Raw genomic sequence first — 17,906 nt, 5'->3', positions numbered from 1 at the left:
ACTATGAGTTTGGGAAAGTAGGTTGCAGATAAAGAAAAAAGTGATCACAATGCAGTCAAACAGGGCAATAAGTTCCTATATACAGTTAACCATGTATAGCGTGCTGCGGGTAGCTTTGTGGTTTCGAATGCATCAATGCATTGTAAGCACGAAATTTTGAAGGCCTAAGGGTAAATAGATGTATATTTCTATCAATACAGCTCGTGCTCATTAAATGTCACATCCAGTTTCGTACGAAATCTGCGGAGTCGATATTTATTTCCAACAACATTGTTTCTGTGTTGACTATTATTGCCGTGGCACAGTGGTTAGCGCGCTTTCTTCTAACCTATATAGGTAATAGATTCAAGTCTCAGCGTTACTACCATTGTGGGCGTATGTGTCCTTGGGCAAGACACTTAACGGCAATTGCTTCAACCCAGTGGTCACTAATGGGTTGTCCAAATTTTAAGCCATATATCGAAAAAATTAAAAAAAGTTTATCACCCGCAAAGTTACGTACGTGGAAACTTGTAAGCGGGTTTGAGGTGTATGAAACAGAACGTGTTATAATGACTGTGTTATAATGACTGTCACTGCCCCACCACATAGCGGGTACGAGCGGAATGAAGCAGAACATCCGTGTTATAACGGCTGTTGTTGTCCTGCCACACGAGGATAATAAGTTACATTCGTTCAGGATCACCAGAATCCGTATATATACTAACGCTGATCCCCACAAATACGTTTTAAATAATAATACACAGCGGATTGTGAAGACCGAATATTAGAAAATTTGTAACCAAGTTTCTAAATTGGTTGGCCAATTTTTTGTTATTTTATGTTCTAATATTAATTATTTATCTATTAAACCGCTCTAATTCTCGTTATCGTATTCGAAAAGCATCAAATTTATGCCACGTTATAAGATTTCTATTAAAATATATTATTCTCTGCGAAACTCGTTATGCGTCAGTGATTTCAGGCATGTGAATTGTGGTTGCAACATTGTTACATTATTTTGAAGTTTTACTTTCTTTTCAAATGCGTTTGTTTGTAGATTATTTATCAAAACATGCAAGAAGTTGTTGCGAACTTGGATCATGTAAAATTTGATTTGGAATATGCGATCGACCAACAACTTGGAGTCCAACCTTTGCCGTTTACTGGAATGGACAGTAAGTCGCCATGTTTGTCGTTGTATTTCGTTTGTTTTTGTTGTTTATATTTTATAAGGAGGTAATGAAGAATCTTCCCCCTCCCCCACCTTAATTGTTAACCACTAACCCCTAACTACTAACCCCTTATAAACGCTAACCCCCTAACCATCAACACCTAATCATCGGCCTCTAACACTTCCCACAAGCCTATTCTGCTATGTACCGGAAGATTCTTCACTAGTGCCTTTTATAATTTATCAGGTTAATTCATATATGCAAAAAACTGCCGTCTGTTTTTTGGTTAATGTACAGCACCTCTTACAAATCACATTCATGCAATCAATGGTGATTTTTCTGTTTATTTTAAACATTATTGGTCGATAGTTTGACTTTTCTTAGATCAAATTATGATGCAACACAAAATTAATAAAAACTAATACTCTACTGACCTTTTTATCCTCACCAAAAGTTAAGCTATTTAAAATTGTGTTATTGCCGAATCTGTAATATCACGGAATTTTACTAATACCTAAATTAGGACAACTCTAAACACCATATGCAACATGTTCTTTAATGTGCTTTCTGTGCTCTGCATGGGTTCCATATGCCATGTCCATTGCATGCATGTGCTCTGTATAGCATGTTACTTGCGTGTAAAAACATAAGGTTTATAAAACAAATCTATTTGTTTGCAATATGCCTTCTCTCTCTCTGCAGTTCAGTTTACTCTGTACAGAAATGAAACCTATATATAGTCATCATATTTTTTTCTGGCTGCGCCGCTGGTCATCATACACTGCTTTACTTACATTTACATTCATAGAATCCGGGGCACCAGTTTGTCATTTCTTCAAGTTAAGTATTTGCCAACGTGGAGCAAATTGTCCGTTCCGACATGTGCTTGGGGATAAAGCCATCGTTTGTAAGCATTGGTTGCGAGGTCTGTGTAAGAAGGGCGACCAATGTGAGTTTCTCCATGAATACGACATGAGCAAAATGCCCGAATGTTATTTCTATGCTCGATTCGGTGAGAACAAACTTTTTTGTTATATCAATGAAATATTGAGCTTTTAGTTGGTGAGACTTGGTCAAGTTTCTGTTTGAATAAGATACTGATTTGATATTGATACTATAAACTAGGTTTTATTACACTTATGTTTACAAAAAAGAAATATAAATGTTAGTTTTTATAAAAATCTAAATATTCTCATAAATCATTCTTTGGATTTGCACTAAATATACTTTGTATAATTTAAACTAATACTTTACGATCACCCCCACAGGACGTTGTGACAATAAAGATTGTCAATACCAGCATATTGATCCTGCAAGCAAGATCAAAGACTGTCCATGGTATGACAGGGGATTCTGCAAACATGGTGAGAAACTTGGGCAAAAATTTTGGTTATTTGGTTTGGATTAGTTTTTTCATTAATTTTTACATAACGTTCAATTTATTTTAATTAAATGCGTATTACCTACTACTGGACATCCTAAATAACATGTTTTAGCATAATTTATTTTTTTAATTACAATAACAAAGGTCGAATTTATAGCAGAGGAAGTAACAGCAAAACAGTGCTTATAATATGCTGAGGATAAAACAAGTGAAAAGGTGTTGGTTAAAAAGTTTGAGGTTAAATCGGAAACCTCTATCAGATGTAACCAAAAAATGCTGTCAAATTTTTCCAGATATTATAATTAGCATTTCTTAAACACATCTTTGTATTTCATTATTTTCAGGAGCTACATGTAAACACCGTCATCGTAGAAAGATAATGTGCATGAATTACCTTGTGGGGTTTTGTCCTGAAGGAGGAAAATGTAAATTTGTTCAGTAAGTTGCAATTTTTCGCAGTATTTTAACTTAAGTAATATTATGTTTTTCACCCAAAAAAATAAAGGTAAAAATCACTAGATTAAAGCAATTACCTTTAAGTGTCTTATACAAGACTACATACTTTAACAGTTGTACCAGCCTCTAGATTTGAACCTGGTATCCTTTGGTTACCAGCCATTCAATCTGAGCACTGATTTAATTGTATCGAATGTCAATATAGTCTATTAACTATTACATTTTAAATTAGATGTATATAATATATATATATACACATCTAAAACTTTGTATCTAGCTTGGATTTACAAGTTTTACAAAATTTATTATAGGATTAGGTAATATATTTTGTCCAATTATTTTCTGTGTTTAAATCTCAAATGCGAACTTTAAAATGTTTTTCACTCGGACACAAAGTTAATAACTTCACCTTGGTTATCAACAACAGTTGATTTTAAGTTTGTTCCAGTTGATATTTTATTTTAACTTAATGTTTCTACGTTTCTACATGCAGCCCTCTATGGGAACTCCCAGTGTCCGAACAGAAAGGAACGCGATGTCATATTTGTAACGAATACGGGCACAAGGCTAATCATTGCCACAGAAACCTTGCAACAAAATCTGTAAGTACAAAAATAAGAATCTGTTATGTTTGCTTTACATTTATAATGTACACTGTGACCTTCTACAACTATTTGTGGCAATCTGAAATTCAAAGCTAATATTTTAGCCACCACATTAGCATCTAGTTATTGCTGATTAATATTTATATTAAAGAAGTTAATCAGTAAATGGTTCATGAAAAATCTGATCTAGTTTTAAGACTTTAGTTTAAGGTGTTATTGTTGTGGTAAAACAAATTTTAAGGATTTAGAACAAAAATTTAATTATTTTAAATATAATTTAATTTTGAACAATGATTTTGACCAAAAAAATCCACTTTTAATTTTGTGTTAATTTAATTTCTTCATAGGAAAACAGTGGGGAGATGAATGGAGGGTTAGTTCTATCATTCAATAAACAATCTCCATCAGCCATGCAACCCAATGTTAAGAAGGTAAGTTAACATTACTGTGGTTCATATGCCATAGCTTTACTCTGTTGTATTTTACATAAAAATGTAAACCTGGCTACTATATGTTTGTAGTTATTGTGGTTTGTTTACTGGTGCCTACATAAAGCCTAGTAATTGTTTTTTATTCTTTTTGTGCCTTAAACACGTTAGTATCATAGTCATCACCACCATGTATAAAAAAGATAACTTCAAATCTGATTCATTATAAATAAACAGTTGGTTGATGAAATATTTGAACAACGGAGTCGAAGCCAACAACAACAGATCAAGATAATGCCGCGTGGAGCACCAAGGGACCTTAGTAGGATAACTTGCTTCAGGGTAAGTTTGATCAACTGTTTAAATAAAATTCACTTATTTACCCACATTGTTGTAATGGATATATTGTTATTCCTTGCTTATATTATTTATACTTGTGTGGCGGCGCAGCAACAGCAGTTAAACACAGTTGTTCTGTTTCATCTTTCCTCTGCTTACAAGTTACCAGTTACCACATATGTAACTTTGTGGGTAATTGTTTTCAGTATGACTGATAATTTTGTACAACCCATCAGTGACCACTTGGTTGAAACTGATATTGAGATACTCCTACAATCACTGCAGTGCCCAGCTTTGAACCCATATATTTGGTTAATAGCTTTTTAACCACTCTGCTATATTACTGCCACCACTATACATGGTTAAGGTAGACAAAGTACAGCTGGTTTGCAACTTCATAACAACAGCTCACTCAACCCCTATAGGTCTGTAGACTTCACCATTAATAAAACAACAAGTTCTAAAACTTTTTGAAAGGGATGGGTGCATACTAGGGACTCTGTGAATAGGGTTTTGTAAAGAGAGGAATGCGTCAAAAATGTTTTAGATTCTTGTTCTACTAAGTTTTATTATATTTAATGTGTGTTTGTGATGTCATAGTGCGGACAGAAAGGTCATTATGCGAGTCGATGTGCTGAGTTATTCCCCAACCTTCCAAGACCATGATGACATCATAATAAAGTGAATGACATCACAATTGTGTTGAATATGACATCACAGTGGGCAACCAGGTCCCATATCATGCAGCACTTCCTAACTCTACAGTGAATGAATGCTTTGTCATTTCTATCAACACGTGCACCCACCCCTCTAATTCTAGTTCAACCTTCTGGGTCCAACTTTGTTTTATATTGTCATGTTAACCTTTGCATTGTCCGTATATTGACCAGTTCACTGTTAATGTAAAATATCAACCGTAGGCCATAATAAAAGTCTTTATTTTGCCCACCCCAAATATCTGGACCATAGCGGTCAAAAGTAAAATTGGATGTCAATGTTAATGTAGGATCCTGCTTGAATAAAATCCCACGTTTCCTGATATCTGTTTGAGAAATATGTTGCAAAAAAGTTTCTATGATTTTTATTTGTATTTTGCTACCCATCTAAATACAATTCTTTAAATAAATGTCATTGTCGTAAATTAACAATGTTGAAATCTTTACCCCTAAACATGTTTTAAAGTTAAAGCAAGAACTTGTATTCTATGAGAATAAGGTCTACATACAGCTTAACATTCCATGAGGATTAGCTCAGTATCCCACGCCATATAGTGTTAAATTACGGGAGTTTTCTTCTGCTTATAGTTCAGCCCTGTGAACACTATATTCTAATGTGATAATATGTCACTTTAAATGTGGATCACGGCTTGAGCTTTATCTTTCACAACTGGTAACAATTATTTAGTGCTATAACTTCAAACTAGTTGTCGGCGCATGCGTAATGTTTGGGTACAAAGGTACACATTAAGTTACACTCGCCTAACTAGCTGTGTTACTTTATTAAGTTTTAGGTTAAAAACAGAAAAAAAACAGTATTTCAAAATTTTTGTTTTTTTATTTTAAACAACAAAGCAAACTAAATTGACACACAACAAAAATAATGGAAATTCCAAATCAAAATTAAGAATCAGAATAATATAAATATTTAAAAATCAGAAAAACATATCATTTACAATGATTTGATTAGTTTCAAAATCAGTATCATTAAAAGTTTTTAATCATTAAAAGCAGATTAATAGGAAAAAGCTATTTTAATTGATAAAACAAAGAGATTATTATTCCACAATTAAGATGTTGTGACAACAACAAAATGCATTGTTACATCACAATCATGAGGAAATTACATTACAAAGCCAGATGGTCATGTAAAACATGTTTACATGGGTTTCCACATATGATGTTGCTCACTTTCTTTGAGAAATGTTCAGTGAGTGCTTCGAACCCTCCTTCGATTGCATCCTTTATGATGTTGTCTTCCGATCCTGCGATCTGTCGGACTTGTCTCATGTCTAATCTTCCCTTAGGTGGCATAATGGGGAGGACAAATACCTGGGGATGAAAGTATTAATAACTTATATTTGTCTGTTAGATTACGGTACAGTAGATGGAAAAATATTTAAGACGAAAAGACAGATTATTTGGACAAAACAGTGATGAAGATTCATGATGGGAAAGCCACTACCTGGGGGGTGAATGGGGGTTTAAAGATTAGCAACGGGGTAAGTATAAGTCTAAAATTAAACTGGAATGTTAGTTTTAGAACATTACTTTATAATTTCTTTTGTTTAAGAAATGTGTGGACCTTCAGACTTATTTGTTTGTGATCTTAAAAAAGGAGAACCAACGTTTCATCTTGCTATGATTAAAACACCTACTGTCTGGCACTATGGCACAGTTGGTTAGCGCGCCTGCCTCTAACCCAGAAGTAATGGGTTCAAGGCTCGTCACTGCTACCATTATAGGCATATGTGCCCTTGAAAAACAACAGCAATTGCTCCAACCCAGTGCAAGTTACATTTGTTCATACTCTATTCTATTCTGTATGGGTGAGGTCCGTGAGGACCTGGGATTAAGGCCAGACTTGGCCCATTACCCCAACACCCTTGTACATCCGAAAGTGAGGTGCTCGTGGTAGTAAAGTTCTTTATTCATGTTTCGACTCTAGTGTTCCGACCAAGTCCCGTTTTCTGTCCCGATTCTCGATCCATAGGACTCCACCTACGGACTATTTCCGCTAACTCATTCTCTTTACTTACAGTTGCTCCTGTTTGCCGAAGTCTTAACGCGGGTCCTCCAACGTCGTCTTGCGATTTACCATCAGTGATAACCAACACAATATCACGAGCGTTGACGCGATTTCCATTCCCAGGGGCAAGTACAATGTCAACTGCGTGGTTAATAGCTTTCCCTGTGTGTGTTCCTGTAATAATTGGGTAAGGTAATTAGCAATTGTAAAGTATTATTAATTAGTATTGTTGTTTAAAAATTGTAAAGTATTGTTAAAAATTCAATGTTTTAATATTAAGTGTCGTTAATTACAATGTCTTAACTGTTGTTTTCATTGCTTTAGATTTTGTTTATGTATCATTTAATGGAACTCCAAAAACTCTATTAATTTTTTAATTAAAAATATGTTTAAACATATTTACTGTTTTTTTAAAACCAAATGATATATAGATTGTCAGGTAAATTTAACATATTTAGAAGCAAAATTGCTTATAAGATTACAATTATGATCATAACTGTTATAAAATATCTTAGAAATAGGATATCATAGTTCATATAAATTCAAAATAACAAAAGACCCAAAAAATTGCTTTGGCATGCTTTGAAAATTAAGTAATATTTTGTTACCTGAACCATCATATGGAATTTGTTCGAATGCGTAAATGAAGTCCTCTATATTTGTAGGATGGTCTTTTAGCAAAATCTAAAAACATGAATGAAATTATTTGCCATTTAAATATACAAAAATTAAAAATACCACCTACAAAATTAAATACATTTTAACAAGTAAGCGGGCATGAGGTGTATGAACACACGCGTTATAACGACTGTCGTTGCTCCGCCACGTGAGAATAAACGAGTTACATTTATTTATTTTTTTACAGATAACCAGAAGTGAATCTTACAGCCTAACTTTTTAAATGCATATTTCTATTTAAACTTTTTACGAACCTGTGAGTTGATATCAACATTTCTGTTGTACCGGAACACAGAGTACTGGCTTCCTTCAGGTGAAAGAATGAAAGTTCTGTGGAATTAATGAAAAGGTTGGTTAAAACTGATTTTGTGATTTTTATATTAAGTGCGAAAATATCTTAATGGGTTATAAAGGTTTGGTAACTAAATGGGGCAGCTTGGGCAAAACAAATTCAGAAGAAAAACATGAATTCTCTCTTTTTGAATACATTAGAATCAAACTAATTAAAATACTAAAATGGAAAGAAATTAGTAACAAAAACAGCCAAAGTATAGAAGCAGCCTACCCCTGATACTTACGATAAAAATTGGTGGGTGAAAGTTTTTATTTTCATCCAGTTTTCGGATCCAACAGAAGAAGAAGAATCGAGGATCACAACAAAGTCCATCACAGCGAAGGGAGGACATGATCCTGGAGGATAATTGAAGATTTAACATCATCATTATTTATCCTTGTGTAGTTGGGTTAAATTGGGCTTAATCCAGTTGGCCTATTGCTCACCAATCGCTATAGCCACATACAGGTATTGCTCACTGTTACCCTGTTGTTGTTTACCAGTCAAAACTAGTTATATTCAACTAAATTTGTTTAAACTAGATAAAACACCTATTTTCAACATACAATAACAGCTTAAGCTAGTTGTTACCACCCAAAATCAATTATAACCACCTTAATTTTGTTTAAACCAGTTTTAACTGCCTTAATCCTGTTTAAGCCAGTTATAACCACCTTAATCCTATTTAAACCAGCCATACCTTTATCCTGTTTAAACCATTTATAACCACCTCAATCCTGTTTAAACCAGTTATAACCACTTCAATCCTGTTTAAACCAGATAAACCCACAACTTACTTGCACAGCATGGCTTCTCAATGTTCCACTTCGAGTTATTCATGCAATGATTCTCGGTTACACCAGGTGGGTATAACTGATATTTCTCAGCAGTGCATTTGAAGTTACAACGGGAGGTGGCGAAGTTACTCTTCGTACAACTCATCTCTCCATGAGGAAGAGGGAATTGATCCGGACACGTGATTGCTGCGGAAGAATGTGATGTTATAAGTTGCCCAACCATGCGAAGGTAAATAAGTGGTCACATTTTGTTTTATATATAATAAGTTAAAAGTATAGGTTGACCAACCATGTGAGGGTAAATAACTGGTGACGATTCTATTATATCAGTAAATATTATTTTAACGGCTTATATAAAAACGTGGTGCAATTCCAGGTTTCGTGTGCCACCTAACAAGACTAATTGCTGTGGAAGAAGATGTTATTTTTCGATTGCGCCCACTATGTTAGCTAAATAAGTGGTCGCAATTCTATTTAACATGGGTAAGCTCCTAAAGTGTGGCACGCCAGGGACCACGATAGGGCAATGACAATGTTATGACAATTCTTGAAAAAATCACTGATGCAGAACATAAATGCATATGATTGGGGAGGTGCCCACTTCGATATAACAGAAACTAAAACAACGTTTACTTAACAATATACACACTTTGTAATAACCACCTATTAACAAACAACTCACGTCTGCAACGAGGTGTAGGTTGGTCCCATTCAACAGATCCATCATCGAGCTCAACACAAGTACTGTACAGTGCTCCAACTCTCATGTGATATTCATCGCATACAAATTCACATTGAGAACCAAGGAAAATACCATCTGAACAAACTGTTCCGCCATTCAAAGGATCCATTAAACCTCCTGGACAAGTCTTGCCTGAAGTAAGTATACAGAAACATAAATATATTTTTTTCTTTACATAATTGTAGTAATAATACAATATTAAATTTCGGTAAACAAAAATATTTTCATCTTTTTACATAATATTTGTCCGGCGCCGTGGCGTAGTGGTTAGCGCTCCTGCCTGTAACCATTAGGTAATGGGTTCAAGGCTCGTCGCTGCTACCATTGTGGGCGTATGTGTCCTTGGGCAAGAAACTTAACGGCAATTGCTCCAACCCAGTGGCCACTAATGGGTTGTCCAAATTATCAGCCATACATAAAAAAATAAAAAAAATCCCAAAAAAAAAATAATCACCCACAAAGTAACATACATGGTAACTCGTAAGCTGGCACGAGGTGTTAAACCCGTGGGATAACGACTGTCGTTTCCGGCCCCGGGAGGATAAATTAAGTTACATTCATTTATATTAATATAATATTTTTTTTCTTTGATTCCAGTTACAAAGATTAAAAATGGAAAATAAAAAAAAACAAATATGATTCTAGTATAAATTAAACTTTAACATATATGTCCTTGAAATAAATGTAAATATACTTGTTTTATTACGTAATTATAGTAATATTAAATTAATTACCTTTATTTGTCTCCTTAATAACGGTAGCAAAGATTAAAAAAAATAATAAACAAAGTATGATTCAGTTATAATAAATTATTATATTATATTTATACTTTATAAGGAATGAGGTCATATACAAAGGCATGCCATGGGCTGGAGTATAGGCCAGAGTTGGTCTATTATCCCAACTCCTAGGCTGCTAGATTTTTGTGTTTGATAAATGTTTTTACTATTCTTTAATCTTTTCTACTATAATCGAAAAAAAACAAACTTAATACTATAATATGGATCGAATGAAAGATTTTTTCTTATTTTAAACAGAAGAATAAAATTTCCAACTTACGCCTACACACTGGTGCAAAGTCGCTCCATCTGCCTACCACGCCCCCATCACGCCCCTCATTACAAGTGCAAGTTGGATTGCCCATTAGTTTATAATCATCAGCGCAGGTAAAGTGGCATACACTCCCGAGGTAGGCATCATTGGTGCACGACACAAACCCATTAGTGGGAGCCTCGTGGAGTGGCAAGCATACAATTGCTGGAATATAAAGAATGAATGTTACTTATTCTTTATAATTTTTCTTGTGTGGCGTGGCAACAACAGTTGTATTAACAATGGTAGCAACATCAAGCTTGAAACTATAGGCAAAAGGCAGGCGTGCTAACCACTTTGTCACAGCTCCAGTTGGAATGAATGTGACTTATTCATCCTTGCTTGTTAAGTTTGTCATTCTTATAAGTGTTGCTATTATTTAGAGCAACTAATGTATATAGGTCAAAGAATACAGTGACAATGGTGGCAGCATAAGTATTTGAACCCGGTGTCTTTGGTTATCTACACTATACTCTATGTGCGAGGACTACAGTAAGGCATGCCTGAGACCTGGGATTATCTGAGAGTTGGCCCATTACCCCAACAACAAACAACACCAACAGAAGTTATAACTTACGTTTGCATCGTGACGGTGGTGCGCTCCAGGTGCCAATGGTGTCTCCGTTCCCGTCGTTCAAACAAGTTGTCATGCCCGTTCCTAACATTGCGTAACCATGACTACACATGAAACGACAAACTGAACCAAGTTGTATTCCATTGGAACAGAAAACGCGGCCGTTATCTGGATCTTCTTGGCTTGGGGTGCACTGGATTGCTGAAATAAGGTTCGGAATTCGTTATGAGGGTGAAATTACGTTTTAATGTTGTATGACTGACAATTCAGGCAGCCTATAAGGAACAACTGGCTTGGAGCAATTGCTGTTAAGTGTTTATTTATGTGGGTGAGATCCTACAAGCTAGATTGTCAGGAACTTTGGGTTTTGGCCTGTTGGTTATTTAAAAAGCTTTAAATAGTGCTTGAGGTAAAAATTAATTATTGATAAAATAAAACTTCTGTTAACTGTACAACTTACGTCTACACACAGGTGCTGGGTTCTGCCATACCCCTCTTAAGGTTCCAATCTCATCCACACATGCTGTGTACATGCTACCAATCATGCTGTAGCCATCTTCACAATGGAATGTACATCTGCTCCCCGCATTTGATCCATCAGTGCACTCCATACTGCCATGTAGTGGTGACTTCATGTCAGGTATGCAAGTGATTCCTGTGTTTTAACATAATTTGTATTTAATGTGTTAAGTACTTTGTTTACACCAGTGGTTTTCTCAACCCTTATAAATTCCTAAATCTTTTGTTATTTATTTATGCAACTTTTTTTGTTTTATTTAGTTAGAATGGGTGATTGATGAATTACAGATTTTCAACAAAGTTTAGCCAAATTTTTACTTCATAATTATCAATAAATTAAAAAATACAAATAACATATTTATCTTTGGGTAGCAGGGCAACAACAGTCGTTACAACACGGGTGCTTTGTTGTATACACTTCGTGCCCGCTAACAGTTATACACTGGTTATAACACCCAACTCAAATATTAAACTGAATTACTTTGACATTTTGGTGCAGGAGTGTTCCATACACCGTCACTATCATAAGGTCTGTTGTTGCTTTCAACACAAGTTGATAGTCGATCACCAACCAAAGCATAATCTTTGTTGCACTTGAATCTTTAAGGTGGGATAGGTTAGTATTGATAAAATACATCAAGAATTAACTCTGAAAAACGAACTAAATATATTTACACAACTTCGCGCCAACTTTGTTTTTATTTAAAAAGTTCAATTTTTGTTCTAAAAAACAAGCTCTTGGTAAAATCACGAATTTCCATATAGTAGCTATAACTTTAACCTCAAGTGTTCTATTTATGTATCAGTTTTTACGTGTTTAAAATCTCTATCATGAATATAATATAAGTCAAATTTCAGTTTTTAAAAGAGACTGGCACAACTTATGACAAACTTTGTGACGATTTATAATTTTTGCTGACTCACAATTTTTTCACTGATTTATATTTTTTGCTGACTCACCTGCACCTACTGCCGAGAAGATTATTATTCGTACACTTGACATTTCCATTTGGTGGCGCAACATGTGGTGGAGGGCATAAGATGGGTTGACACTCGGGGGCAGCAGATTTATAATTTTTGCTGACTCACAATTTTTTCACTGATTTATATTTTTTGCTGACTCACCTGCACCTACTGCCGAGAAGATTATTATTCGTACACTTGACATTTCCATTTGGTGGCGCAACATGTGGTGGAGGGCATAAGATGGGTTGACACTCGGGGGCAGCATTGCTCCATGTTTCATCATTTTCTGCAGGTAAGACATAAAGATCATATATCAGGTTATGCTATTTCTATAACCAAATATACACAAAAATCACACTGGTATGATGTATTAAAAAAAAAGTCACAAAAATAATATTCTTGCAAGTGGGACACTTAATATATTTGTAGAAGATTGTAAAATGATGTGAAATACCTTTTTTATCTAGGCTGCGATGTTATTAGTTATAATGGGATTCACTTAAATTTTACTATCTTTTTGTGTGTCTAATGTCACCAATTGGTTTAAATAGCCGAATGTTAAATAAATACCAAGTATAAGTTTGCTCAGTAATTTTGGAACTGTATTTTTATATTGTTTTCCCCAAATGACTACATACACATTTTAAATTATATTTAAATTTCTATCACCCATTCTAACTAAATAAAACAATCCATATTCATTAAAACAGCTCTCTACAAACAATTTGAGACCACATTTCTAAATCCGATCAGTAACACTGAAGTAATAACAAACTTTGGATTTATTTTCATTAAAAGCATTCTTGCAAACAACATTAACTTACGACAAACTGAAGTCTCACTGCCTTCCAATCTATACCCAACGTTGCATCTAAACGAACATTCACTTTCGATGTAATTCCCTTTGTCGCATGTCATAAAACCATTAGATGGCGCCATAAGTCGTGGTCTACAAACCAACGGTCTACATTCGGGCGCGCTTCTGTCCCAAGTCTGATCATCCTCTAACAAGTTTATATAATGCTTCGTTTAGTGTTTTTGTATTGCAATGCTTTTACATATGTGTGTTTATTTTTATATGCATTTTTATCATTTGTCTTCAAAAATATGCAAGTGTCCCACAAATGCAAGAAATATATTTATAAACTAATATATTAAGCCTAGGTAAAAAATAAAACAGTTACTTTTTTATAATGATGTGATATGTTTCTATTAACTACAGGTAAAGTTGTTTTTTTTAAAAGCAGTGAACTGTTGGATAAAGCATAAACTTTCAACCTAAAAATTCAGGCATGATGATTCAATTATAAATAAGTTAGTTCCTACAGTGAGACACACCAGATAAGTTGGTATGTAGGCCAGAGTTGGCTCATAAGGTCATCAAGTACTTTAACAACTAATACACTAGTTTCAACTCACGACAAACTGATGTAGGTGAACCAATCAATCTGTATCCTGTGTTGCAATCAAAGGAACAACTACTTCCAACTTCATTAGTGTTGGTGCAACTCACTCGGCCATTGCGTGGGTTAGTGTGGGAAGGCACACATGTTGCATCTGTGGAAAACATGGTTAATAGATTGTAAGTTATTTATCCTCACATGGGGGGCAACAACAGTTGTAATAACGCAGATTCTTGTTTCATATACTTCGTGCCCGCTTACGAGTTACCAAATATGTTACTTTGGGAGTTTTGTTTGCGATCCTAATGACCCTTTACGGACCCTTTCCTAAATTGGTAAATCCATACAGAAACTACATATATTTTTTACATTCTAGGCTCTACATCATTTATTACATATTGTATTGGAAGATATAAAAAATTCTATTTTAATAATCCAACAAATTCTACCCCTTATTATTGTATTGATAAAAACATTAATTTTATAAACTTACTGTCAGTCCAGCAAGTGAGACTTCCCTTGTTGCATTCATTCCCCTTACAACAACATCTACACACTGATGATGGGACGCGTAGATTGCATTGCGTGAACTCCCAAGCACTTTGAGGGTTCTGCATAAAGTTTATCATTTTCATTCATGATGAAATAAAAGTATAAGTTAATTAAAAGTAAAAATAACCGGGATGTTTTGCTACATACACCTCATACCCACTTACAAGTTGCCGAGCATGTAACTTAGTTGATATATTTTCTGTATAGCCGTTTAGACACTCGGAGGATTCAACCAAGTCTACTAGGTTGGAGGAATTGCTGCTGAAAGTATTTCCGAAAGACACACAAGCCCACAATGGTAGCAGCATCGAGCCTTAAACCCAGTATCCTCCAGTTAAGAGGTGAGCATGTTAACCAAAAGGCCAAAACACTAATCTAATATAAAATTCAATCGGGTCCCAAACTAAAAATTGGGTCCCATAACTGTATATTAAGATTATCAATACTTGATATTTGAACTTTGGCAAACCTGATTAAAGTTGTTCTCGCATGCTTGTGACTGTTTGCATCTTTTAGAGATCATTACTTTATAACCCCAGCCCCCGTGACGTAACTCAATTTGGCAAGCATCCTATGTAAAACAATTTATAACATAAGAAAAATGCTGTAAAAGGTAATCTATTTGTAGGTGGTTAGCCTTTATGCCAAGCTTGGTATCAATCTGTATTATTAGCTTGTAGGTCTATAATGCTGTACTCGGTGAGTTTTAACACGGATGTCCTATTATGTTGTGAAATAATGTACCAAATATGTAATTTAAAGTTTGGGGTGATTTATGTTTAACGTTTATATGAATCCTAGTTTCGACCACCGGGTTAGAGCAATAGCTATTAATTGCCTAGCTTGGGAAGACACACGCCCACAATGGTAGCATTGAGCCTCGAACCTAGTACCCTCTGGTTATATTCCCAATTATTAATGTCGTGAGGCTACGGTTATGTAATTTTGTAAATATTCTTTATGTACAACCAAATGGGACGATAAAGTACATGTCCCATTTTTTCCCGCCCTACTACATGAAGTTACCTGGTTAGTTCCGCATTGCACGAGTTTCCCTTGCTGTATACATTCCTCGTTTGATCCGACGTTGTTACATTCCCAACACCTTAGGGCTACAAGTATAAACGAAAGTTCTAATTTAGCTCATCTCATAGTTGAATGAATATATATAACATATTTATCTTTGCGTGGCCGAACAACAACAGTCGTTGTAAACAGAGGTGCTCTGTCATCAACACCTCGGCCAGCTTACCACATAATACGAATGCGCCCGCAATGGCGTTAAATTTTAACATACATAGTGTTGCAAGTCCCGCCTTTCTATTGGTTTAATTGATGATACGTTATCTTGTCGAAAATAGATACAGCCATACCTGTTTAACGGGGCCACATCGGGACCAAGCTAAACTGGTCCAATTAAGAACGGTACGGTTAAGCGGGTTAACTGTATTTATGCTAAAGATAGAACACAACCCACCTGCAACAGATGCTAGTCCTGCAACTAAGTATAAGATAGATACAGAATTCATTCTTCACTGTTTGTTGTTCTCGGTATATTGCCGAATGGTGAACACATGGTGAAAGTTGGCCGCTTATATAGGAGGGTGGGCAATAAAACAGCCAGACAGTTTCGTCTTAGATTGAGTGCTAGTTACGACAGTGAGTCAAAGTACATTTTCTAAATATGAACTATTTAACGATGTAATCACTCTGAGCGTGATAAGGGTAAATTATCTCTGAAAGTTTTGAAAAGCGCGTCACTTCGAGACAGGGAGATTTATTGAAACTATTGAAAGGAACCAATTTCTTGGTACACACATGTACTTTAAATCGGTGCACAGAACTAAAGCCGGTATGCGTGATATCTTGGGTATAATTTAAATATGTCATTGGTATTATAATCTCTATAGTCTGAAGGTCTGTATGCGGTATATTTATAACTCAGTTTACAAGTCTAGACAGTTTAAATGTGTGACAGCAATTATGTTTTATTTACACTACCCTGTTGCGGGTAGACATATGTCGGTAGCTTTAACCCTTTGTCTCATTTTACTTTAACCGATAAAACCATACCCATACATAGTTTAAATGCAGCTATAAGAGTGACCGATTTTGTCGTGCAGGGGAGTTACCTATGTCAGCACAGTGGTCCCATGCTCCCAGGACGCTGCGGCAAAGACTAACCGCGGTGTCTTTGTGAAACAAATGCCGATTTTTAAAACTCTTTGTTTTTGTATGAATGCACGAAAACGACGCTGTATATCCTTGGTTTAAACAGGAAGAAGGCCCTGTAGTGTCTCGTATAACCTTACTCGAATACAACCACTGGGCCCGATTTATCTTCGCATGACGGGGCAATGACAGTCGTTATAACACAGGTTTTCTATACCTCTTGTCCGTTTGTGAGTTTGCAACTTTGGGGGCATAATTAGTTTTGCGAAACAAACTTTTTAAACTGTTTCGAAGCTTTGTTCAAATATATAATAGGATGGGAAAGATGGGACACCTTTTCACTCTATTTACTCGTCGCATTTGGTAGTAAGAAGAGAAAAATTAAAACTATAAAATCGTTCGCTCACAACTTCCATAGACCGTTGTTAATTGTTTAAAACACGATCAGGATATTTGGATATTATGTGCTAAAGGTGTCCCGTTTTTCCCCACCCTACCATACGTCAATTTATGTTACGGGGCAAACAAATTGTTACAGCATTGGTGTTCTATTTTATGCACCTCGTGCTGCCTGCTGACGTGTTACCACTATTGTAACCACAAGAATGGGTACGTATACCTATAGCTCAGGTTTAAAGGCGAAAGGCCAATAACCACTGTCACATAGAATATAATGCTGTACTAGTTGATTTTCTTGGCACGGATTTAGAGACAGAGTTATCTAGATTTATAACTTAATGTATAAAAAGTTTTACCTAACCATGTTGCAAATGGAGAATCTGTTGTACGTGCTCCAGTGACACACCGTTTGCGTGTTTTCCAGCGAACAAAGGAAATTATATATACCTAGTCGCCCGTTCGGCGAGCTGACATCACTGTACAGTGTAAAATTTATGTTCCTGTCTTCGTTTTATGCTAACATGGCCACATGTGTTCTGTGCCAATAGAAAAGGACCAGCTTGCTAA

General features: G+C 35.3%; 2 protein-coding genes across 2 annotated transcripts; one reads left to right on the top strand and one right to left on the bottom strand.

The window, feature by feature from the left end:
* Positions 1-947: 947 nt before the first annotated feature.
* Positions 948-5,492, top strand: LOC149727635 (cleavage and polyadenylation specificity factor subunit 4-like). The gene is made up of 8 exons (XM_089887722.1): positions 948-1,157; positions 1,963-2,166; positions 2,423-2,518; positions 2,883-2,976; positions 3,488-3,596; positions 3,947-4,030; positions 4,265-4,369; positions 4,967-5,492. Exons 1-8 carry the CDS (start codon positions 1,055-1,057, stop codon positions 5,030-5,032), a joined length of 861 nt encoding a protein of 286 aa, XP_089743848.1. The 5' UTR covers positions 948-1,054; the 3' UTR covers positions 5,033-5,492.
* A 416-nt stretch (positions 5,493-5,908) lies between these two features.
* LOC149727634 (P-selectin-like) lies at positions 5,909-16,509 on the bottom strand. Its single transcript, XM_089887740.1, has 18 exons — positions 16,246-16,509; positions 15,795-15,880; positions 15,238-15,339; positions 14,710-14,827; positions 14,233-14,370; positions 13,638-13,817; positions 12,973-13,099; positions 12,329-12,447; positions 11,789-11,983; positions 11,332-11,529; positions 10,722-10,919; positions 9,603-9,794; positions 8,921-9,106; positions 8,368-8,479; positions 8,044-8,119; positions 7,720-7,795; positions 7,122-7,285; positions 5,909-6,414 (listed from the first exon to the last, which is right to left on the bottom strand). Exons 1-18 carry the CDS (start codon positions 16,295-16,297, stop codon positions 6,211-6,213), a joined length of 2,523 nt encoding a protein of 840 aa, XP_089743866.1. The 5' UTR covers positions 16,298-16,509; the 3' UTR covers positions 5,909-6,210.
* Positions 16,510-17,906: the final 1,397 nt, after the last annotated feature.

This window comes from Ciona robusta, chromosome 11 (genome assembly GCF_009617815.1).
Source record: "Ciona robusta chromosome 11, ASM961781v2".
NCBI lineage: Eukaryota > Metazoa > Chordata > Ascidiacea > Phlebobranchia > Cionidae > Ciona > Ciona robusta.
This window is presented reverse-complemented; position numbering and strand designations above follow the sequence as displayed.